This window comes from Budorcas taxicolor, chromosome 22, assembly GCF_023091745.1.
Source record: "Budorcas taxicolor isolate Tak-1 chromosome 22, Takin1.1, whole genome shotgun sequence".
In the NCBI taxonomy this organism is placed as follows: domain Eukaryota; kingdom Metazoa; phylum Chordata; class Mammalia; order Artiodactyla; family Bovidae; genus Budorcas; species Budorcas taxicolor.
Genome location: NC_068931.1, coordinates 36,160,909 through 36,185,062, shown reverse-complemented (window position 1 = coordinate 36,185,062; position 24,154 = coordinate 36,160,909). Strand labels below are relative to the sequence as shown.

The following is a 24,154-nucleotide window of genomic DNA, read 5'->3' as shown; positions in this document are numbered from 1 at the left end:
GGTTTATGTTTCTTGCAATCACATATGAGAATTCTCATTTCATTGCATTCTATCAGGATTTTTTTTTAATTTGAAAATTCAATAGGTAAAAACTGCTAATTTGCCTTAGTTTCCATGCCTTTGATTATTAATGAGGTTGAATATGTTTTCAAGGTATTTGAAAGCTAGTTTTGTCATTTTTCCCTTTTAAGAACCATCTGTTCCTATCAGCAAACGTCCCTAATCAAACATTCTGCTTACCAAGATTTAAAATGTTCCTTAAAATGCTGTACAGCTTTGGCCAGCATGTAGCTAATGAAGTCAGAATTCTCAGCACTTTCTTCAAGAGGAATGGTGAGTGTGAAATTAGAGGAAGGCAGAATGCTTATGTCTATCATCTTTTCATCTTGTTTGGAGAAATTTCCTTCGTGATCACCTGGAACTACCTAAGAAGCAGGATCATACAATAAAAGATTACTAACTTTTAGCACACATTCAGGATTAATTTAATACCACGTTAGTCAGGATAGGCTAGGTTGTGCCTGAGTTAGCAAATTAGCCCAGCATTCCAGTGGCTTCATACAACATAATTTATCTCTTGCTTAGGTCCCAGCACAAGGACTCTGAACCACCAAGATGCTCAAAGACCCTGGTTAAGAGAGGAAGATCACGTCAGTGTGCGGTAGCATGTGTAACAACATATGGCTTTCTTGGTACCCTCCAGAGGGAAAGAGAATGCATAACCACATGCAGGCTTCTCTCTATCTCAGTCTACAAACAACTGTTCATTTTTGTTCACATCTCATTGGCCAGATCTTAACACATGGTATCGCTTAACTGCGAGAAAAGCTAGACAGTCTGAGTGAGTGCATGGAATATTTGGTGAGTGTTCCTTCCCAGGAGGTGCTAGTGGTAAGGAATCTGCCTGCCAGTGCAAGAGATGCAAGAGACTTGGGTCTGATCCCTGGGTCAGGAAGATCCCTTGGAGGAAGGCATGGCAACCTACTCCAATATTCTTGCCTGGAGAATCCCATGGACAGAGGAGGCTGGTGGGCTACAGCACATAGGATCACAAAGAGTTGGACACAACAGAAGTGACTTAGCACACACACACTGTATGTGCCACAAATGGTAATGTGATACACCAAGTCTTGTACTGAGTTTCTGTAGCAAATTTACACTTTATGGTTTTATGTGTAACTTTTGTAAGAACCAGTCATCCGAAATGCATGTCATTTACTCCCTTAATGAGTTCTCAAGTGTATATACTTTGACTTAATTAAATGAAACTGTAATAACATGCAACTTGTAATCTAAAGAGAATTATATTGAAAATATTTTCAAATATACCTCCTTATAAAAAAGATAAAGTAAAATATTAAGAAGTCAAATAAAAATTGGTGATTTCTTGACTCTAGTTTACAAAGCTACCATAGCTTTCCTTTTTTTTATTCTTTTGGTAATTAAATAAAACACATTGAACTAGACATAAAGCATCTGTGTCTATCTCAATAAATAATTATAATGCTAACACCCATGTAACTGCAACCTAAAGCACATAGCTTTTTTCACCTGCTGGAATTTGTGTATTTTTTTTTACAGAAGATTCCTCTTCAGTATGTGCTGTTTTATAGATTTGTACTTTCTATTACATGATGAACTAAGAGTTGTCTTAAGAAAAATAACTTTTACAGGCAGTTCAGCCCAAGGATCCTGAAGAAAAACTGTTTGGCCTTGAACCCCAGTTCTACCATTTACTAGCTGTGTGATCTCAGACAAGTTGTGTAGCGTCTCTGTACCTTATCTGAAATTTTTGTAAAACAGTTATACTCACCTTATAGGAACACTGAGGGTATTCAATTATATAATACATGGGGAAAGTTCTTAGAACATTGCCTGACAAATAGTAAGTGTTTTTTACTGGTGATTATTATTAGAAAAATGTGTCACCGAAAATGATGTGATTTTACTTTATATGGAGTTTTTTGTAAGGAAATGCATTTGTTATGAATATCAACAAAATTCTGTAAAGCAATTATCCTTCAATTAAAAAATAAATACATTTAAAAATATCAAAAATTTTAGTTAAATCAGTTAACATTACTCAGAGACACTAGAATGGAAGCAAATTGAAGCCTAGAATGGAAATCTTGATGATGATAAAAAGAATTAAATATTGCCTCTACTCTTCTAAAGATTGAATACACTACTAAAATTTTTCTTAAAATTTTATTTTTCCTCATTCCTTACAAGAATTTTTATCCTTAAACTAAAAGTTTATATTTGTGAGAGTGAACACATATGTCAAAATATGTCAAACTATTTTATGATCCTAACGAATGATCTAGCTAATGAAGTAACAGGATTAGAGAGTCAGCAGGAATTGATAGTGGCTTTCAAAACCTTTTGACTATGGCCTGTGGTTACAAACAAGTTTGTTACCACGACTCAAAAACACATGTCTTAGAAAACAAACTTATGATAACCAAAGGGGAAAAGGGGAAGGGATAAATTAGGAATTTGGAATTTACAGATGCCAACTACTATATATAAAATAGGTACTATAGAGCACAGGGAACTATGTTCAATACCTTGTAATAACCTATAATGAAAAACAATCTGAAAAGAATATATTTATAAGACAATAACTTTGCTATACATCTGAAACTAATGTAATATTGTAAATCAACTACACTTCAATAAAAAGAAAAAAGAAAAATGTCTTATGTATAATGTGTGTGTATGTGTGTGTGTATTGTTGCTTCAGTCCTATCCGACTCTTTGTAACCCCATGGACTGTAGTCCGCCAGGCTCCTCTGTCCTTGGGATTCTCCAGGCAAGAATACTGAAGTGGGTTGCCATGCCCTCTTTCAGGAGATCTTCCTGACCCAGCGATCGAACCCACGTCTCTTATGTCTCCTGCATTGGCAGGCAGGTTCTTTATCTCTAGCGCCACCTGGGAAGCCCCATATGATATATCCACACATATAAACAGAGATATGGAAATGAAAGTTTCATGACATACACGTCTGACTTATTATATACAATGCACGCTAATGTTTTTTTCTTCTTCTGCTGCTGCTGCTAAGTCGCTTTAGTCATGTCCGACTCTGTGTGACCCCATAGACGGCAGCCCACAGGTTCCCCCGTCCCTGGGATTCTCCAGGCAAGAACACTGGAGTGGGTTGCCACTTCCTTCTCCAATGCATGAAAGTGAAAAGTGAAAGTGAAGTCACTCAGTCGTGTCTGACTCTTAGCGACCCCATGGACTGCAGCCTTCCAGGCTCCTCCATTTTTTCTTCTAGTCTGTCCTATTCCGTTTTCTGTTTGTTTGTTTTGTTTTGTTTTAATGTGCTGGTTGTGACTCTAAACTTATTTCTCAACCATTGACCTCATAGTTTGAAAGACAGTGATTCACTAGGATACAAGATGTCTTAGGTCAGGTTGCCAAGCAGCAGAGCCTCAGCGTCTGACACAGTGATTTATGAAGAGTGCTTTCAGGTAGAGATTTTAAGGGGATGAGGCAAGCAAGACAGAGAAGAGGGAGAAGCTAATCCAGGAAGCGGCTTCAGGTGAGCTCCAGCCTCAGCCTGATCCTGAGGGATAAGTGGCTCCAAGGACAACCCTTTGGAGAAGGTTGCAGGGGTGAGCAGTTAGCATCGGTCTGGGTAGGGCACTAACATTACATGCTGCCCAAAATACTGCACCTCCGATAGCTCTGCCCAGTGATTCCTGTAGCCAGGCCTTTTTAGGAGCCCTCCAACACCAGCCTCATCAGGAACCACTAGCCTGGTGCACCGTGTATTAATGTCATATGTGTGTGTGTGTGGAGTGGGGGAGCATTAGGAAAGAAATTCAATCACTGTTTTATGTTATGCAACAGGAGTTATTGATGAGAAGTGGGAGATATCTTAAGTGCACCTTAAGATGGCAATCTGATTATTTGTGAATATTAATATAAAAGTGTGTTTAATTTTCAAAGTAAGTCAGCAGTTTATTGTGTCAAAAGCTAGTGAGAGCTATAACTTACAGAGCTCTTGTTTCGGATAAGGAATCTATACTCATCACTTTACAGGCACCCATTTTTAAGTAGTTATTTTTGTTCCCATTTTCCACGTGGAATTTCCCCAAACTCACTCAGCTGGTAAGTTCCAGAGCCAGCTTTTGAACTCAAGTTTCTTTCCCTGAAAATCTTCTCTCTTAGAAACAATATTGGCCAGGTTTCTTCAAGGTTACCTGTTTCAGTTATCACACGATAGCTCTCGTTAGAATTAGCCATCACTGGGGGCTTCCCTGGTGGCTCCGTGGTAAAGAATCAGCCTGCCAATGCAGGAGACACAGTTTTGATCCCTGATTTGGGAAGATCCCACGTGCCGCAGGGCAACTCAGCATGTGCACAAGGACGACTGAGGCCACGTGCCCTAGAGCCTGTGCTCCTGAAGAACAGAAGCCACCGCCATGAAAAGCCTGTACACTGCAACTAGAGAAAAGGCCACACAGTAAAAGCCCCAGCATAGCCCCAAACAAGTAAATAATACAGTAAAAAAATAAATAAATAAACTGCAGTATGATTAAAACAAAGAATTAGCCATCTCTGGATTAGAAAGTATTTTGTGTTTTAAGTTGGTTTTCTCTATAGAGTGTCTTGTTTTCTAAAGGCCATGCACAAGTCAGCCTGAGTACAATCACTATGTTTGAATATCCTCCTGAAGTTTGTTTTCAAATTCAAATGGAATTAATAAGAAACAGAAAAATCAATGTATGCACATGTAATCTCCATATCTGTTCTCGGCTCTTCATTACCTTTATGAAACTGAAGATGTTCTCACTTCCTGGGGTCTGGCTGGCCAGCTCTGTTACCCAACCAAACTGCTCTCTCATTTTTTCCATCAGATACGTGGTGTCCTCCAAGTGATGCTGGGTCATCTGGAGTACCTGGGCATACTGCTGATTGGATATGTTGACCAACTCAAGGGCCTCATCCGCCTTTGTGTGTAGTTCGGGAACAGCAGGACAGTCTAGCAAAGAAGGAAGTAACAGGGTAAAGGAAAAGGTCCATGGGCTTTGGAGTTGGGTAGCGTAAATTTAGGGGCTTCCCAGGAGTTGGTGATGGACAGGGAGACCTGGTGTGCTGCGATTCGTGGGATCGCAAAGAGTTGGACACAACTGAGCTACTGAACTGAACTAAACTGGTGGCTCAGTGATAAAGAACCCGCCTGCAATGCAGGAGACACAGGGTTGATCCCTGTCTTGGGAAGATCCTCTGGAGGAGGGCATGGTAACCCACTCCAGTATTCTTGCCTGGACAGTCCCATGGACAGAGGAGCCGAGTGGGCTACAGTCCATGGGATCCCAAAGAGACCTACACGACTGACCTACATGCATGCATGCTCAGCAGCAAAAAGGAAAAAAAAGATTGTGGCTTTAAGTCCCAGCCCTTAAGCTTTCTGTTTTCAGCCTTTTGGACCATGAGTGAGTTTTCACTCGTTTCGTACCTGGTGAGTTTTCAACCAGGTTCAAAGGGCATGAATGAAATAACACGGCAAAGTGCCTGATCACAGGGCCAACACACACTGAAGATTTAGCAAATGTGCCTTTTCCTTGTCTTCCTTTCCTTAGCGTCTCTGAAGGTCATTAGGGCTGCTCCCTGACACTCAGGTCAGGACACATGGGAGTGACTGCACTTCCCTGCCACCTGGACGTTGAGCGTGCCATCTTCAAAGTAATGTGTCTCACTGTTCGAGAAAGCCTTTAAGAACGGTTTAGGGTTCATCATGCTCTCTCCCCTGACAGTGGAACTAGTTTTGCTCCGTATGGTGGAGGCTCCATCCTGACACAGAGCTCTCACACAAGCTGTAGATACAATCATAAATGGTATCACCAATTCAATAGGCATGAATTTGAATCTGAGCAAACCCCAGGAGATAGTGGAGGATAAGGAGCCTGGCATGCTGCAGGCCATGGGGTCGCAAAGTATCAGACTCGACTGAAACAACTTAGCACGCACGCATACACATACGTTTGAAAAGTAATTCAAGAAAATATTTTGAAAACAAAGGGAGTCAACGTTAACAGGATATAGTATACATTTGAAAAGAGATCCAGATATTCTTTTAAAATGTCTTCTTTTGCAAGTTTAGAGTTGTTAACTTTTAAAATAGTGATGTAAATTTTCTTTAAATTATGCAGGAAGAAGGTGGTGACTTCCCTCATGATTTTAGGCAAGGAGAATTCTACAAGGGATTCTCATTTACTCTTTCAGAGTGGGAAAAGATTTCCCTAAAATAAAGGTGAAACTTGGTGTAAAACACAATCATGTGAGAAAGAAAAAAGTAGAACTATCTCTATTCACAGATGACATAGTCTTGTCTACAGAAAAATCTTAAGGAATGTATTTTGTTGTTGTTCAGTTGCTAAGTCGTGCCCAACTCCTTGTGACTCCAAGAACTGCAGCACACCAGGCTTCCCTGTCTACTATCTCCTGGAGTTTGCTCTAATTCCTATTCATTAAGTCAGTGATGCTATCTAAACATCTCATCCTCTACTGCCCTCTTCTCCTTTTGCCCTCAATCTTTCCCAGCATCAGGGTCTTTTCCAATGAGTCAGCTCTTCACATCAGGTTGCCAAAGTATTGGAGCTTCAGCTTCAGCCCTTCCAATGAATATTCAGGAACTATTAAAAGTAATAAATCAGGAAGGTTGTACTTACACATACTGTCAACTGATGACTGCTGTAGGTTTAGTTCAAATCCATCATCTCATATGTTAATAGATAAAATAAAAAGAAAATAAAATTCTCCTGTGATGCGAATTCTTAGGATTGACTCTCTTAATTTTCCTGTATATTACACAGCAGTGTTAGCTACAGTCATCATGTTCCACATTACATCCCAGTACTTACTTATCTTGTAATTGGAACTTTGTACCTTTTAACCACCTTGCTCTAATCACCTCCCCAACATCCCATCCCCCCCCAACACACATCTTCTCTATTATCTTGTGACAGTCAGGGAGAGATTATTCTTGAAGTGTTTCACTGGATATAAGGAAGTTAGTGATACATCGGTTGGATGTTTGAATTGGACTATTCTTATAAGAGGTCAGTAGAAAGGAATGGCACCCTGCTCCAGCATTCTTGCCTGAAGAATCCCATGGACGGAGGAGCCTGGTGGGCTACAGTCCCTGGGGTTGGAAAGAATCGGACACGACTGACCAACTAACATTTTCACATTAGTGTATACTTTTCTGTTATAAAAATTTCTGTGTCTGTAGGCAACCTTGTAACTCTGACTTGAAGCACAAACATTTGAATAATGAGAATCATGAATACTTGAGACATCTTACTTAATTCTTGAAACACCTGTGTGTAGTAGCTATATTAATTTCATTTTCCCAATGATGAAACAGAGGTGTGGAGAGTCACCCAGTGAGCAGTTTTGAAGAAATAAGACCCCCATCTGCTCTAATAAAAAGCTCCAGTTATATTTGATCTCTTGCTCCAATTCTTAGCCACACTTTTTTAGAATTTCCTTCCCTTGAGGGTTTTGCTGAGGTAAAGAAGCAGAAGCAGAGGAATCAAAAGTTCCTCTTGGCTTTAGTAAAAAAATTTGTGTTGAGGCCCTAGTAGATGGGAAGTGACTTTAGTTGGGGAGGGGACTTGAGGGTCAGAGGAAAGTGAGAAGGGCCAGTGGAGATAATTGTTCTCCTGGGGAAAGAATGAAAGGTGGCTATTGGTCAGATCTAGGATGTGAGAGGCTGCTTGGGGCTTATGAGAAGCCACTCAGTTCAGTTCAGTCACTCAGTTGTGCTGGACTCTGCGGTGATCCCATGGACTGTAGCACACCAGGCTTCCCTGTCCATCACCAACTCCCAGAGCTTGCTCAAATTCATGACCATCAAGTCAGTGATGCCATCCAACCATCTCATCCTCTGTCATCCCCTCTCCCACCTTCAATCTTTCCCAGCATCAGGATCTTTTCTAATGAATCAGTTCTTTGCATCAGGGGGCCAAGTACTGGAGCTTCAGCTTCAGCATCAGTCCTTGCAATGAATATTCGGGACTGATTTCCTTTAGGATTGATCTCCTTGCAGTCCAAGGGACTCTCAAGAGTCTTCTCCAATACCACGGTTCAAAGGCATCAACTCTTTGGTGCTCAGATTTCTTTATGGTCCAACTCTCACATCCATACATGACTACTGGAAAAACCGTAGCTTTGACTAGATGGACCTTTGTTGGCAAAGTAATGTCTCTGCTTTTTAATACGTTGTCTAGGTTTGCCTTAGCTTCTCTTCCAAGTAACAAGCATCTTTTAATTTCATGGCTGCAGTCACCATCTGCAGTGGTTTTGCAGCCCAAGAAAATAAAGTCTGTCACTGTTTCCATTGTTTCCCCATCTATTTGCCATGAAGCAATGGGACCAGATGCCATGATCTTAGTTTTTTGGATGTTGAGTTTTAAGCCAGCTACCTATATTTAAAAATTAAGTTGGCCAAAAATTTAATTTGGGTCTTTCCATAAGATACTACTTATGTATGAAATTTTTGGCCAATCCAATACTAAATCACTAAATACAGTTAGTAATTAACCCACCAAGTGGAAGAAGGTAATGCCACTTAAACAAACAAAAAACTCACTTGGCCAAAAATTTGCTTACATAATGTGAAGACTTCTTCCTGGGTGTTTTTTTTTTTTTTCTTTTTGCATTAAAAAGAAAATAATTGCCTTAATTTACCCAGAGATCTCTTTTGCTCACTTGAATGTTTGTTTGGTCCTTAACCATACATGTTTTTCACAGGAACAACAAGGAAGTTTGAAAAAGAGAAAAAGTGAGTTGACCTACTTTTGAATAATAAGAGTCTATAAACCTGCCCTGAGCACCCCCAGATGTCACTGAGCTTGCGAAAAAGTGCTCGAAGGGAAGTAAATGAATCCACGATGCTTGTAAAAGTGAGATTTTGACCTCTGATCAGAAAGCAATCGAAATCTTGAGAAAATAATAATCACTTACCTGCCCATAGGTAATCCTGACATTTCTGGCATCTTGCATGAAATTGGAAACATTCCGATGAGTTCTGGCCAGGTTCTCCACACAGCCCTCTGCCCCGCACAGGCCACGTCGTGGAACTTGGTCCACCGTGGGCAGAATCTGCAAGGAACACAGCAGTTTCACATCACTGTCATTAGAGTCTGAACATGAAAGGCGTGGGTGCAATGGCATTTCTCTGTCTAACCAGCACTTTCAAAATCTTTGTTCTGTATTCAATTGCAGGAGGGCATACTGGTGCAACCAGTTGCTAAGACAATTTGACATCTATTAAAAGTGCACATATCCTTTAATCCAGTAATCTCATTACTATTAAAATATAATGTTAATATTATTACTCATCATTACTATTATTACTACTTGCCCCAATTCCAACCTCCCACACAGAGGTTCATACAAATCATTTTATTTTCAGGAAGGAATCTTGAGGAATTATTAATAGTCACTATCTTTTGGAAGAGAGACTTAAAGGGGTGGGAGAAGGGAGCTTTCATTTATTTTGTTCCTTTGAATATTTGAATTCTCTTACATTCAGTGTGTCTCAGTTTTATTGTTATTATTTCTGATGTCACTGGTGTTAACTAATTAGGGAATTATAAGCCACTTTTCTTTTGGGGCTTCTGTTAAAATTTTTTCTAGTGATTATCCTTGGCAGAGGATAAGATGGTTGTATGGCATCACCGACTCAATGGATATGAACTTGAGCAAACTCTGGAAGATAGTGGAGGACAGGGAAGCCTGTTGTGCTGCAGTCCATGGGGTGCAGAGTCAGACATGACTTAGCAACTGAACAACAACAAGTTTTAATTTTTTCGAGCCATAATTCAAATGTGTATTGGAGTTCCAGAGATATTAGAAATATCTGTTTCTTAAACTAGATGTAGGTATTTACTTTATGACTGTTCTTTTTTTGCATTTCACATATATAATGTTATGAACAGTAGTTCAAAGATTTAGGAAAACATCTAAAGCAGATCTAACATCTGAAGAGAACCTTTTTTTGTTCTAGAAGAATTAATCGTCCATATAAAAATGATGATAAAAAAAGAGTGCATGTAACAGAAAATTGATAGTTCCCAAGTGTTTCACACTAGGACAAATTTATTATTAATTGGTAACCTGATGATATTCTGTTACATTAAATCCTTGATGTTAAACAATGAAACATTCCATTTTGAGATAAGTTGTGAAGTTTGAAAACCTACCAGGCATTTGCTACATCTTCTGGTGGGTAAAGCAGCACTCCCTTTGAAGAATACTAGTCATTTTTCCCCACTCCCTGTAGATTTAGTGGCATTTCCTCTGGCCCCACAGAACCCCCATGAGTTCTGTGGTAGAACATCTCTGCACGATGTGCTTGTTCATTTTCGTCTTCTCTGTTAGTCTCTGAGTCCCTCGAGAGGAGGGATTCGATCTTATCGTCCTAATCTTGTCATTCTTCTATACCTTCTTCTGTCATTTCAGTTACAATATGGTTGTGTAATTGTCCACTGATCTGTTTTCTTTTCTCTGATGCTTAGTGCTCAGTCGTGTCCAATTCTTTTGTGACCCCATGGACTGTAAGCCCACTAGGCTCCTGCGTACATGGGGATTCTCCAGGTAAGAATACTGGAGTGGGTTGCCAGGCCCTCCTCCAGGGGATCTTCCCAACCCAGGGATTGAACCCAGGTCTCCCACATTGTAGGTGGAGTCTTTACCATCTGAGTCACCAGGGAAGCCCTCCTTTCTCTAAACTGAACTCCTAAAAGTTGGGAGCTGTGTCATCTGCATCATAAGCTACCCTTGTCTTTTTTCCAGCATCTAGATTAATACCTGCTATATTCAGGGGTGGCGAATTCTAGGTCTGTATGACAGCCATTCCCCATTCTATCCCCATCGCAGTGACCCATCACCTCCCTTCAGCCATGCCAACACAGAGCCTCTGGACCCCTTCTAGGCAACCCCTTCATCATATTTATATGGGCGATTAATTCTCCTAGAACAGAAAAAGGTTCTCTTTAGATATTTAGATCTGCTTTAGATGTTTTCCTAAATCTAAAACAGTAGTTGAACTACTGTTAATAACATTATAGTTCAACAGTGATGAACTGTTGATGAACATTATAGTTCAACAGAACTACTGTTCATAACATTATATATGTGAAATGCAGGAAAAGAACAGTCATAAAGTAAATACGTACATCTAGTTTAAGAAACAGCCATTTCTAATATCTCTGGAACTCTCTGGCTGTGTGGAGAACCTGGCCAGAACTCGTCAGAATGTTTCCAATTTCATGCAAAATGCCAAAAATGTCAGGATTACCTATGGGCAGGTAAGTGATTATTATTTTCTCAGGATTTCGATTGCCTTCTGATCAGAGGTCAAAATCTCACTTTTACAAGCATCGTGGATTCATTTACTTCCCTTCGAGCACTTCTAGTAAATCATCCGTTCTCCCAGCTTGCCTGTTTCCTCCAGGGGAAAATTAAAGACAGCAACATTCTCCAGGGCAGGATTATAACCCAGATTACCTGGCACCCAGCACTGTGTGAACCTACTATACTACACTATTTTATCGAATCTTGTTGTGTAGTCTCTTAGTCGTGTCTGACTCTTCTGTAACCCCATGAACTGCAGCCCGCAAGGCTCCTCTGTCCATGGGATTCTCCAGGCAAGGATACTGGAGTGGGTTGCTATTTCCTCCTCCAGGGGATCTTCTGGACTCAGGGATCAAACCCTCATCTCCTGCTTGTCCGGCAGATTCTTTACCACTGAGCCACTAAGGAAGCTCACTCAGAGAGTATATTATTGATGAGAGACATGTAATAGTTTGCTATTGCTGTTGTAACCAATTCCACACATTTAGTGGCTTGAAACAACATAGATTATTTTACAGTTCTGTAGGTCAGAAGTCTGAAATGGGACTCAGTGGGCTAAATGAGAGTGTTGGCGGGGCTGATTTTTCTGGAGGCTCTGGGGGAGAATCCGTCTCCATGTCTGTCTAGTTTCTGGAAGTCACCACCTTCCTTGGCTCCTAGTTCCCTTCTTCCAGTTTCATATCCAGCAAAGAGTACTGGAGTACTGGAGTGGGGTGCCATTGCCTTCTCCTGGACAACCCCAAATACTCTCTTTGGTTTTGTTTTTTTTTTTTTTAAATTTTTTTTAATTTATTTAGCTTCACCAGGTCTTAGCTGCGGTACACAGGATCTTTGTTGCTGAGTGCAGGATCTTCGTGCTGGCATGAAGGATCCAGTTCCCTGATCAAGGACCAGACTCAGGTCCTCTACACTGGGAGTGACGAGTTTTAGCCACTGGAGCACCAGGGAAGTTGCACTCTCCCTATTTTAAGGTCGGCTGATTGGCAGCCACAATTCCATCAGCAGCCTTACTTTCCCTCGGCCATGTAACTTAATATTTTCACAGGTTCTGGGGATTAGCAGAGAAGGCAATGGCAACCCACTCCAGTACTCTTGCCTGGAAAATCCCATGGACAGAGGAGCCTGGTAGGCTGCAGTCCATGGGGTCTCAAAGAGTTGGACACGACTGAGCGACTTCACTTTCACTTTTCACTTTCATGCATTGGAGAAGGAAATGGCAACCCACTCCAGTGTTCTTGCCTGGGAAATCCCAGGCACGGGGGAGCCTGGTGGGCTGCTGTCTATGGGGCTGCACAGAGTCAGACACAACTGAAGCGACTTAGCAGCAGCAGCAGCTGGGGATTAGGATGTGAAAGGGACTTCCTTGGTGGCTCAGATGGTAAAGAACCTGGCTGCAATGCAGGAGACCGAAGTTCCATCCCTGGGTTGGAAAGATCCCCTGGAGAAGGAAATGGCAACCCATTCCAGTATTCTTGCCTGGGAAATCCTATGGACAAACAGCAGGACTTCTGGAAGGAGCTTGTTTTATTTTTCATCAAAGAATATACCTGTCCTTGGCCTAATGGTCCACAGAGATAAGTTCAAGAAAACACAGATTCTACTTGTGGCCCACACGCCATCTCTCATTTCTGAGATGCTGGGTCCCACCTACTCCACAGAAACCCAGAGAAGGAATCTCCTTCTGTTACAATATAAAGCAAGGACTTCCTTGGTGGTCCAGAGGCGAAGACTCTGCACTCCTAATGCAGGGGGCCTGGGTTCAATCCCTGGTCAAAGTTAGATCCCACATGCTGCAACTAAGACCCAGTGCTGCCAAATTAAAAAACATAAAGCAGGATTGTTTCTCCAATATAGAGTATCAGGGGGCATGAGTGGTACTGGTAGAAGGTGATTCTTATAAGTTACAGAAGTTTCTATTTCTGTAGTTTGGGGTTTGTCTGTGAGCACTGAATCTGGTTTTGTGCACAAATGTGATTTAAGGAATTGGAGTAGCAATGCGGAGGAGGCCGTGGAGGGTCCTAACTGTGATCTGGTTTTACATGGCACTAAAGCGTCTTCCTTATCTGGGAGCTGAGGAGCCTGGACTGATTTTAAAGAAACCTCATGATGTTCAAGCAGAATACAGCTGAGTGCCTGCCCAAGTTTTACCAGCATTTTCTTTGTCAGCTTTGAACATTTGCTTTAGAAAGAGAATACAGCCCTACAAAGCTCTTGACAAAGATGGGAGAGGGCTGGTGTTTGGGAGACCTCAGAGTCTCTTCTAAGAGGTTATGAGACTTTGATTATCCATTAACCACCACTCTTGGAAACATTGTATGACGACTTAGAAACAGTTACCATTTCCAAAGCCAAATAAAACTTTACTTTAGTGTAGATATCTAAGTAAAAATGATCTTTTAATACTTGCCTTTGTCTTGTTTGGGTAAGTCCTCAATGGCCTTCAGCATCTCTGTAACTGTTGCGCTGACACTTTGATAAACAGAGAGGCTGAAATTACAAAACAGCTGGAAGAAGCTGGGAATGTCCCAACTCTGCATAGGATGTGCTTTTTTTGCTGGCTCTTTGGAAAAAGCTGGAAAAAAGTAAGGCTCTACGGAGTCTGTGTCTGACATAAAGTATGACTGAAAAGCCAGGTCAAATTCTTGTTGCATCTGTTTGAAGACGTGAAAGCTCATATTATAGAGAGATCCCACATCCACGGTCAGCTGGCTGAACACATTCTCTATCTGCATCAGCTGTACATCTTCCTCAGTGAACTTCTCACCAACAGGGAGCTCTTTTTCTTCATCTTCATGGAAAGGAAACAGAAACTGATATATCTTCCGGAAAACCCATTCAATCTATGGGGTGAGGTGGGGGACAGAAATGAAATAAATGTATTTTCTTCCAGGACTATTTTTTATCGTAAACTTTTAAGTCAACTTACAGAAGTCATTCCAAATTAAGAACAATCCTGGGCAAACTAGGAAGAGGTGATCCACTTTATGATCACTGCTCGTGTACCTGGCTTTGGGGCTGCCCCAGTGGCTCAGTGGTAAAGAATCCGTCTCAATCCAGGAGCCGCAGGAGATGCGGGTTTGATCCCCGGGTCAGGAAGATCTCCTGGAGGAGGGCATGACAACCCACTCCAGTATTCTTGCCTGAAGAATCCTGTGGACAGGAGGGCCTGCGGGGCTACAGTCCATGGGGTCGCAAAATTAGCATGCATGCATGCACCTGGCTTTGACTTTGATTATGGAAATAGGGTCTGAAATTCCTCCTGGTTTCTCTTTGCCTACTGAAAGACCTAAGAAGGCCAAGTTTTCAATACTGTTGGCAAGCCACAGCCCTTATGTACTGGTGGTGGTTGGCATGCATGGTTTTAGACCATGATGATTGCCTGAAAACTGTGAAGACTCCCATCTTTCATTTCTGCCTTAGTGTCTTAGGTTTCTTCCCCACTTAAGTGGGATGTTATTAGTGTCCTCCTACTCTCCTTGGGCTCATGTTTTTAAATTAGTCCATGGAAAAGAGAAGATCAATACATTTGCACTGAACTATGGATGCTTTTTGTGGTGGTGGTTGTTCAGTTGCTAAGCTGTGTCTGACTCTTTGCGATAGACGCTTAATACATCTAAATAGGTTACTTAGGGATGTTACATATTACCAGTGATCAAAGCCCTCCTTGGCTGCAGTCAAAGGAATGAAGCTCTAATTACAGAATTTCTAACTCAGAGGGAGATCTTCCAGGAATCACACCATGTTCTCCTTCAACTTTGTGACACATAAGTCCATGCCAGAGTTGCCCTTGTATGAAAGTGATGTGACCATGTTGTGTGTTTTAGAACATAACAACCATCGACCATCACTGCTGGAACACCACCATCCATCCCCCTACCCTAGTTCTGTTCACAGTGTTCTCCAGGAATCCTTAGAGGATTTGTGCCTTTCTCAGAAAGTAAACTGGGTGGATCGTCTGCCTCTCTCTTTGTCAGCTTCTGCTTACCTGAATCCAGACACAGAAACAAAAATTTAAATGTCCAAGTAACTGTCCTAAGGTTACACAACTATCACAGATAGGAATGGTCCTCAAAGCTCCTCACTTCCACCCAGTGCTCATCCAACATACACTGCTGTATCTGAGACTGGCTATAAAAATAGAGCAGATGCAATTAACAGTGGAGGCAAATGAACTTGGCATATGAATTATCCTAGGGGTTTCTCCCTCTGTAATTGGGGATGGCACTGCCAAGCCAAGAACAGACTCTAATTAGTGCATGCTCTGACAGGGAGGAGAATTTCACTGTGTTTCATACTCAGCCCACTTCATCAAGGGGGAGGGCCAAAAGCAGAGGAGCCTTTTATGGGTCAGAGCTCATCCTATTCAGGTCACCACCCTCTGTGATTCTCTCTGCCCAGAAGAGGGCCCAAGGGAACAAAAAAAAAGAAAACATGCCGGTCCTACAGGACACAGATTGAGATAAAGGGGTCATGAATGTGGGCACGTGTATGTGTGTGTGTGCACATGCATGTGTGTGCTGCCACAAGAAGGCAAGCCCATTGAAGAAAAGATTCAGGAGGCAAAGAATGCCTTCAAAGGTTTGGCCTCCAGAGGAAAAAAAAATCAAAGCAGGTTGAAATCAGAAACTATAATACTATTACTCAGAATGTAATTCAGCAAACATTTATTGAACACCTACAATGCTTAAATGAAGGCAGAGAAGATACAGTTCCTTTCCTCATAGAGCTTACAATCTAGCATAAATAGGTTCACAAATAACAAATAAAAGGCAGAAAGAGGGTATTTCTAGAGATACAAACAGTGTCATGAGAGGGGGGACAGACCCTGGGTGGCTGTTCTAACTCATAAATTACATACCCACCAGTGATTCATGCAGAAATATGAATGCTAGATTTCAGGTTGCAAAAGGTCAATATCAGATCAGCCATCTCTATTCTAAATATTAACATAAATTACTTTTAAAAAGTAAGCTGAAGCAGGTACCTTAAGAACTTAGCAATCTTGAGTTCTGCTTTTCCCTTACCGTGGTTTTCATAGAGGACCAACTGCTTTGGCAGGTTGGATAAAATCTCATGCAGTCACTATCCAGGCAAGATTTGCATTCGTCCCAGGAATCCATCAAAGACACCTGGCATAGCCTTTCTTCCTCTTCTAGATGTTCTTGAACTTCATTCATAAGCTTCAGGGCCTCCTAATTAAAAAGTAGAAACACACACCCTATTTCCATTTCATGACTTTGCGTGCTATACCTTAATTGATTTCTCATTTTACAAAATGTGTGTATTCTGAACTAAACCTCATTTCTGCTACAAATGAGAAGCTCATAGATTTATCCGGAATCTTTCAGTTCAGTAAAGAGAAGGGCACCTCTTGATCCGTACTGAAAACTGAACACTTCTTATCCACCTGTTTATTTATACATTCAACAGCTGTTTATTGAGAGCTTGCTATGGGATGGGCATTTGCTGCTCATGAGTGAACCAGCCACAAAGACATAGCCTTTGCTCTGCAGAATGCCCAATTGATCTGCTTACTTGTCTGTCTTCACTTCTAGTCCCTGGAGGATGTGAAGATGGGATTTTAAGGCTGACAAAGTTAACATATTTATCTCCTTCATTTATGCTGCCTTTAATTTTCATATGCTCTTAAACACTGCTAGAAAGCACAACTCTGGTATATCACATCAAGTCTTTGCAGTGAGCTGCATTCTAATGGCAGAGATGCTGTGTTCTTAGCAGCTTTGTTTTTCTTGCCCATATTCCGAGCACGCCTCCTGGCAGTGCCTGCTGTCCTCAACCAGGTCCCACCCAGCAGAGGTGACACCAGTCTGGAGAATATCAACCCCGCCCCCAGAGCTCCCTGCCAGACCAGCATCCTGTAGATCCCCCAGGCCTGCCTGCCAGAGGGGACTTCTGTAAACCAGCTCCCTCCAGGCCTGAGAAGTAGCTCAGGGAGTTAGGGAAGCTAATAGACACATCCATAAGAGGAGAGCCTTAGAGCTGATGGCAACTCCCTTAAGTGGAAAACCACGAGTGAGCACAGTTTCTAACACCAATTTAGTGCATAATTTTACCTACTGGAAAAGAAAAACATAAGCACCCTTTCCTGGCATATTAAGCCCCAAGAGACAACTGGGCACTGCTCATCTCCCACATCTCTGCTAAGCTCGGAATTTTCATCTCTCTTAGTGGCAGAATCCTGGGGTTGAGCCAGCTGTCCTTTGCTGCGTGCCATATAGGAAACCTGGCTGGCCCCCAGCCTACCAAACAAACCTCATGATCTAGACAGGCTTAACCTATCTTTTGGGGCTTTGCAGAACAGTTATGGAATCCTGCAACTTCTTAAGAAAGCTTGCTCCACCAGGGGAGGAAACAATACCACCCAAATTTTCTCAGTCTTTTTAAAATATTATGCTCATTGTTACTGTAAACCAAAATCCCAGTATTTCCAATTACAAACTACCCTCACACTGGACCCTTGAGCAAATTATTTAATCATCTCTGAGCCCATTTCCTTTGAAGCAACCAGGAATACTCGTAGGATCTACTTCTTAAGTTTTCATACTGAGATAAGCAAGAAAGGCACCTAGCCTATAATCATCTGATTTGCTTTCGCTTACCTCCAAGAGCATAATGAAAACCAATGGCCAAATCACATGGCCCAAGATTTGGTAGTGAACAGTTGCCCCAGAGGAAGTAGGTCTCTGGTTTAGGAATGTCCTGTCCGAGCTCTCTGCTTCGTCCAAATGTCCCACCCAGCGATAGATTTCATATTTAGAGCTGTCTTCCTGCAGTCAGTTCATCAAAGTCCCAGCCAAACCTGGATGGGGTGCATGGTGTGGAATCACTTGAAGGGCTGCTTTAGGGTTTCCCACTTTAGTAAGAGGAAGCTTTAGATGCTCCCACTAATACAAAATGGGCTTCCCAGGTGGCACTAGTGATAAAGAACCCGCCTGCCAATGCAAGAGGCATGGGTTCAATCTCTGGACCTGGAAGATCCCCTGAAGAAAGAAATGGCAGCCCACTCCAGTACTTTTGCCTGGAGAATCCCATGGACAGAAGAGTCTGGTGGGCTACAGTCTGTAGGGTCACACAGAATCAGACACAACTGAAGTACGCACGTACTAAGCACAAACAGGGAGAAGCTGAGGAGGGGGACTGAGATCATGCCAGGTCACCCAAGGATGGATGGAGTTTTTTTTTTTTTTCTGGGAGACTGGGGTTGTCCACCCCATATTTGCAAATTCATAATTTATGTAAAGTATCCTTTACTTTAGATTTAAAATCATTTTAGAAAGGGAGACTTCGGGTTAAACAGATTTTTCCTTTTTAAAATGAATTTTTGGGACTTCCCTGGCAGTTCAGTGGTTAACACTCCATGCATCCAATGCAGGGGGTGTGGGTTCTGTCCCTGATGGGGGAACTAAGGTCCCACATGCCATGTGGCATGGCCAAATAATGAGATAAATTTGAAAAAAAATAAAATGAATTTTTATGAATGCCCATACCTTAGGAGTATACTTCAATATTTTTTAAAAAATAGAATTATTCTAAATGTCTTAAGAAATAATAAAAATTCCACTAGCTTCTGAGATTCTACAGCATCAGAAATGGAACTAACACTTGCTGACCTCACACTGAGCTTTCTTTCCATAGTATGTGCTGCCTCCTTGGCTCAGCAGGAGGCCAGGGAAAAGGAGAAAAACAGAAAGTCCTAGGTCCCGCAGACACAGCGCCAGCTCACTTTCTCCTGGGTCAGTCATGACAGGGTTGGGTTAACACATTAATTAACATCTCAAAACTCAGTTTCCTTAGCTGTAAAATGAAAATGATGGTTTACCCAGATGCTGGAAGGATGTGATGTGTTTTATAAGGGCCTGTAAATGATATCTAGTGCGGTTATTCTTGGTGGTCAGACTCACGAGCCCACCAGGGAAGAACCTGGCTTAAAGGAGCTTCCCCATTTCTTTATAAGGAGCAGGTTTTGATTTCTTCAAGGTCTTTTGCTGGCTGCTGAAAGGAAGGAGGGCTTGCAGCTGCTGCTCAAGCCGTCTCCTCACCAGGGACCCTGTGTGGCTGCAAAATCAACCAGCTGGTGACGGGCTGACTCTAGCTCTGAGGTCACAGCCTGTGACATAGCCCTGCTCCAATGGCTCAGAGGATAGCCAGTGGCCACTGAGTGCCAGGAACTCCCTGGAGCTGGTGTGAAGGTGTTAGTCGCTCAGTCATGTCCAACTCTTTGTGACTCCATGGACTATAGCCCACCAGGCTCCTCTGTCCATGGAATTCTCTCCAGGCAAAAAATACTGGAGTGGGTAGCCATTCCGTTCTCCAGGGGATCTTCACGATCGAGGGACTGAACCCGGGTCTCCTGCATTGAGGGCCGATTCTTTACTATCTGAGTCACCAGGGAAGTCCTGGAGCTTGGTGATTCCCACCTTTATAGATATAGGTCTAGAGAGGAGATATTAGAACTTCTATTTATTTTTTAATTTAAAATAAACTATGGGGAATTGTTTAATGGGTACAGAGTTTTGGTTTTGCAGGAGACACAGGTTCAATCCCTGCGTTTGGAATATGCCCTGGAGAAGGAAACAGCAACCTGCTCCAGTATTCTGGCTTGGGAAATCCCATGGACAGAGGAGCCTGGCAGGCTAGAGTCCAGGGGGACTCAAAGAGTCGACATAATTTCATGACTAACAAAACAAGAGTTTCAGTTTTGCAAAACAGGAAGAATTCTGGAGCTTGGCTGCCCAACAATGTAAATGTATTTAATACTATTGAGCTGTATTCATAAAAATGGTTAAGATGGCAAATTTTATGATATATATTTTACCACAATTAAACAATTTTTCATGAAAATAAAGTTGAAAAATGTGGAAGATTTGGGTTCAATACCTGGGTTGGGAGGGATCCCTCCTGGAGGAGGGCATGGCAACCAATTCCAGTATTCTTGCCTGGAGAATCCCCATGGACAGAGGAGCCTGGCAGGCTGCAGTCCATGGGGTCACAAAGAGTCAGAGAGAACTGAGCATCTAAGCACGGTACACACTCCAATTTTAAAATTTAAAATATTTTGCAAATTACTTTTTGCAGTTTTGACATCCTCTTTGATTTAAGGGTATGTTGAACATAAATTTTTAAAAAATTTAATTATTCTGAGTGTGATGTTAATGTTTTTTGCCATTAAACTATGATCCATGCAATGTCTATAATTTAGAAATGTATTGAGCTTTATACTGTAACATATGAACAGTTTTTAATATGGCCATGGATGTCTGAATATAATGTATATTCTCCATTGACAAGGTATATAGTTTAGACAGAAACTATTAAGTAAAGATACGTGAATTTAATTGATGAGGCTGATATACTATTTCACAGGCACTGGTGCTCGTGTCAGGCATTGCATGTGGCCAGCTGTGCATGAGGACCCTGGGGAAGAGGGACTCTGTACATTCCAGAAGCATCGACACTGGTAGCCTCTGTTCACTTGCAGCCAGTTGCAGTGAATTGCCATTTAAGAGGACTCAGGTAAATGAGAGCTTCCCATGTGGCACTAAAGGTAAAGAATCTACCTGCCAATACAAGAGATGCTACAAGAGATGTGGGTTCGATCCCTGGGTCTGGAAGATCCCCCGGAGTAGAAAATGGCAACCCACTCCAGTATTCTTGCCTGGAAAATTCCATGGACAGAAGAACCTGGCAATGTGACCCAATGATTGAGCACGGGTAAATGATGGTTTTTAACTACTTTAAATAGCCCTCACTAAAAGGCCAGGAGACTTTAAAAGATAAAAAAATAGCCAGCAGATTAAAAAATATGATTAACTCCTGCTCAGGTAGATAAGAAATAATAGCAGGGCTAAGACTTTTTCATTATGAGCTCTTTGTTGGCCTTGTGTCAGTAAAAATGATGATCTAAACAGATTTGGCAATAAGCTAAAATCTTTTCAAAATATGTAAAAGATTATTTGAAATATGGACTTGGTAGCAACTCATGTATCTAATTTATAAATAAATGAAAATGCATATATTCAGGAGTGGATGGTAACAATAATTACAGTAATAAGGATGGGAAAGAAAAAAATTTTTGTAGGCCACTGATCTGGCCAAAAACTTCCAAACATTTTTGACTTGACATTCCAACTCAAAAGGCACCATTAAGTAGTTTTTAAAAAGTAGCATTTCCCAAATAGCATTGAATCCTCCAAACACCTGAGTTTGGAGTCTTTCAAAGGCTTAATCTACAAGAAATATGTTCTTTGAAGAAATTTGAAATTTCCTTCAAAGTCTTCCTCCAATAGGGTGGATTTCCAGAAAAACTATGATTAGGGTAAATAAATGATATTTCCAGAAAAACTATGATTAGGGTAAATAAATAATTTCTCCACTGCATTCAGATGTGCACTGTTTATGGTCCAGACATATTTCTGAACATTTATACAGTTTTTGGGTTTTTTTTTTAGGCTGCACTGTTCAGCATGCGGGATCTTAGTTCCCTGACCAGGGATCAAACCTGTGGCCCCGGCATTGGAAGTGAGGCATCTTTACCATCGGATGTCCCAGGACAGGTGTGATTTTCAATGACTGTACCTGCTTTTCTTCTCTGCATTTCTTCAGGGTTCTCATTAGTTTGCTGTGTTCCTCCTCTCTTCTTTCCATCAGGATTTTCATCTGCTTCATGCCAATCAAAGCCTTCTTCACCTCTTCATCTACTTCTATCTCCCCAGCCTTGGAAAAACCTAAAAGATTATGTTGTAGTTTTTTCCTTTAAGATCTGATCAGATTATAGTGTATCAGAATGCAATGAGTTCCAGCCATTAAAAAGAATGAAACGCCATTTGCAGCTATATGGATGGACCTAGACAGTGTCAAACTGAGTGAAGTAAGTCAGATAGAGGAAAAATATCATGTGGACATCCCTTACATGTGGAGTCCAAAGAGAAATGATACAAGTGAACTTATAAAACAGAAAGAGACTCACAGACTTAGAAAACGAACTCATGGTTGCCAGCGGAAGGGACAGTTAGGGAGTTTGGGAAGGTCAGGTACACACTGCTATATTTAAAGTGGATAAACAACAAAGACCTACTGTACAGCACATGGAACTCTGCTCAATGTTAGGTGACAGCCTGGATGGGTGGGGGGTTTGGGGGAGAATAGATGCATGTATATACATGGCTGAGTCCATTTGCTGTTCATCTGAAAATACCACAGCATTGTTAATCAGTTATACCCCAATACAAAAAAAAAGTTTAAAGTTTTATAATAATAATAATAGAAAGAATACAACGAGTTTACCAGTTTTTCGTGTCCCCCCAGTAGAGGCTTCATTGTTTTTTTATTGCATCAGACTCCAAAAGCAGATCACCATGCTTGGGCCATCAGCTACCACATGGAGGGGGCTACCCACCCCCCGCGCCCCCCCCCCCAAGGGAAATACCTTCTGTTCTTCACTTCTGAGCTTCCAGCCAAGTCAGAGTTCATTTAACCCCATCTTATCATTTTCCTCAGAGCCTGTTTTCATTTATCCAATTTTTTTTCCTTTATATTAGAAGAAAACATTGAATTTTCTTCACAGACAATTTATATTAAATACCCAACTGGGAACCTCAAACAGAGAGAACAATTTCCCTTTCTTTCAGTTTCAATTACCTTCTCAGAAGGCATCAAACCTAGAAAGTATCTGGTATAATGCAAGATTCTTTAATAACCTCCGGGATGTCTCTAACACCCCTTTAGTAAGCCTTTAGTGAGTATGAAATTCATCATTTGTCATACTCTTTTCACAATAGCCAGCGTGGCCACCAAAGGAGCTTAACCTGGCCTCCAAATTTATTTACAGATCCCCAAAAGGAACATTTAAACTGATTTATTTTTCTAAGATAGGCACCCAAAGCGTATCTCGTCAAACAAAGGCTCCAAGTATGAGCACAAACCAACCAGATTCGATGTCACGCTAACCCATCCTTTCACAGTCCCACGAATAATTGCACGGATGACTTTAATTGTTTAAATGTTTCAAATGCTAGCAAAGAATTTCACTGTTCGTTAAAACCGTGCTCAGAGGACACCAAACATCTGGATGAACCCAAGCCGCGCAGCCTAAGACGCTGGCAAGTTTTATCTCTGCGATGGCGAACATCTGGAACTGTGAAGCATTCTCAGAGACACAATTGGAATTTTCTATTTTTAATCCAGATGTTTGGCGTCTTGTCTACTTGGCTTAAGAGCCTGGAGAACGTCTCCCTGTGAAACTAGAGGGCGTTCTGAATGCGGTTATCTCTCAACTGTAAATCACAGTAAGTGCCAGGAGGACATGGAAACAGGCAGACGGGACACCTTGCAGATAAAGAGACCAGACATTACCCTTCGGGTCTTCACGGGTAGAAATTCGGTCCTTCCCAGAAGGCGCACAGAGACAGTCTTTCAGCCGCAGCAGATACACGATAAACACCAAGAGTGGCAGCTTCATCTTTCCGCTGTGACTGTGAAGGAAGGATAAACCTGTGTCAGATGCCTTCGGTTTAGTTTCTGTTGGCGTCAGTTGAAAACACTTGGTGAGCCAAAGCATTTTTCTGTCAATTTTTCTTTATGACTTTAGACAATGTATGTTGATATGGTTGGGACATAAGGAAGCTTGAAATCTAAATAAATTCTTTGAAAAGACAACCCAAATCCCTCTTTTGTTTGCATTCTTCATGGCAGTTAAATAAGGTCTTCATCTGAAGCATTTGAAATTTACAGCAACCAAAAGTATGGATCCCAGCC

At 41.6% G+C, this 24,154-nt stretch overlaps 1 protein-coding gene across 1 annotated transcript; it reads right to left on the bottom strand.

Moving 5' to 3' along the window:
• Positions 1-236: 236 nt before the first annotated feature.
• On the bottom strand, positions 237-23,858 carry CLUL1 (clusterin like 1). The gene is made up of 7 exons (XM_052660611.1): positions 23,753-23,858; positions 21,977-22,125; positions 16,405-16,572; positions 13,788-14,220; positions 8,987-9,124; positions 4,783-4,997; positions 237-425 (listed from the first exon to the last, which is right to left on the bottom strand). The coding sequence occupies exons 1-7, from the start codon at positions 23,856-23,858 to the stop codon at positions 237-239; spliced, it is 1,398 nt and encodes a 465-aa protein (XP_052516571.1).
• Positions 23,859-24,154: the final 296 nt, after the last annotated feature.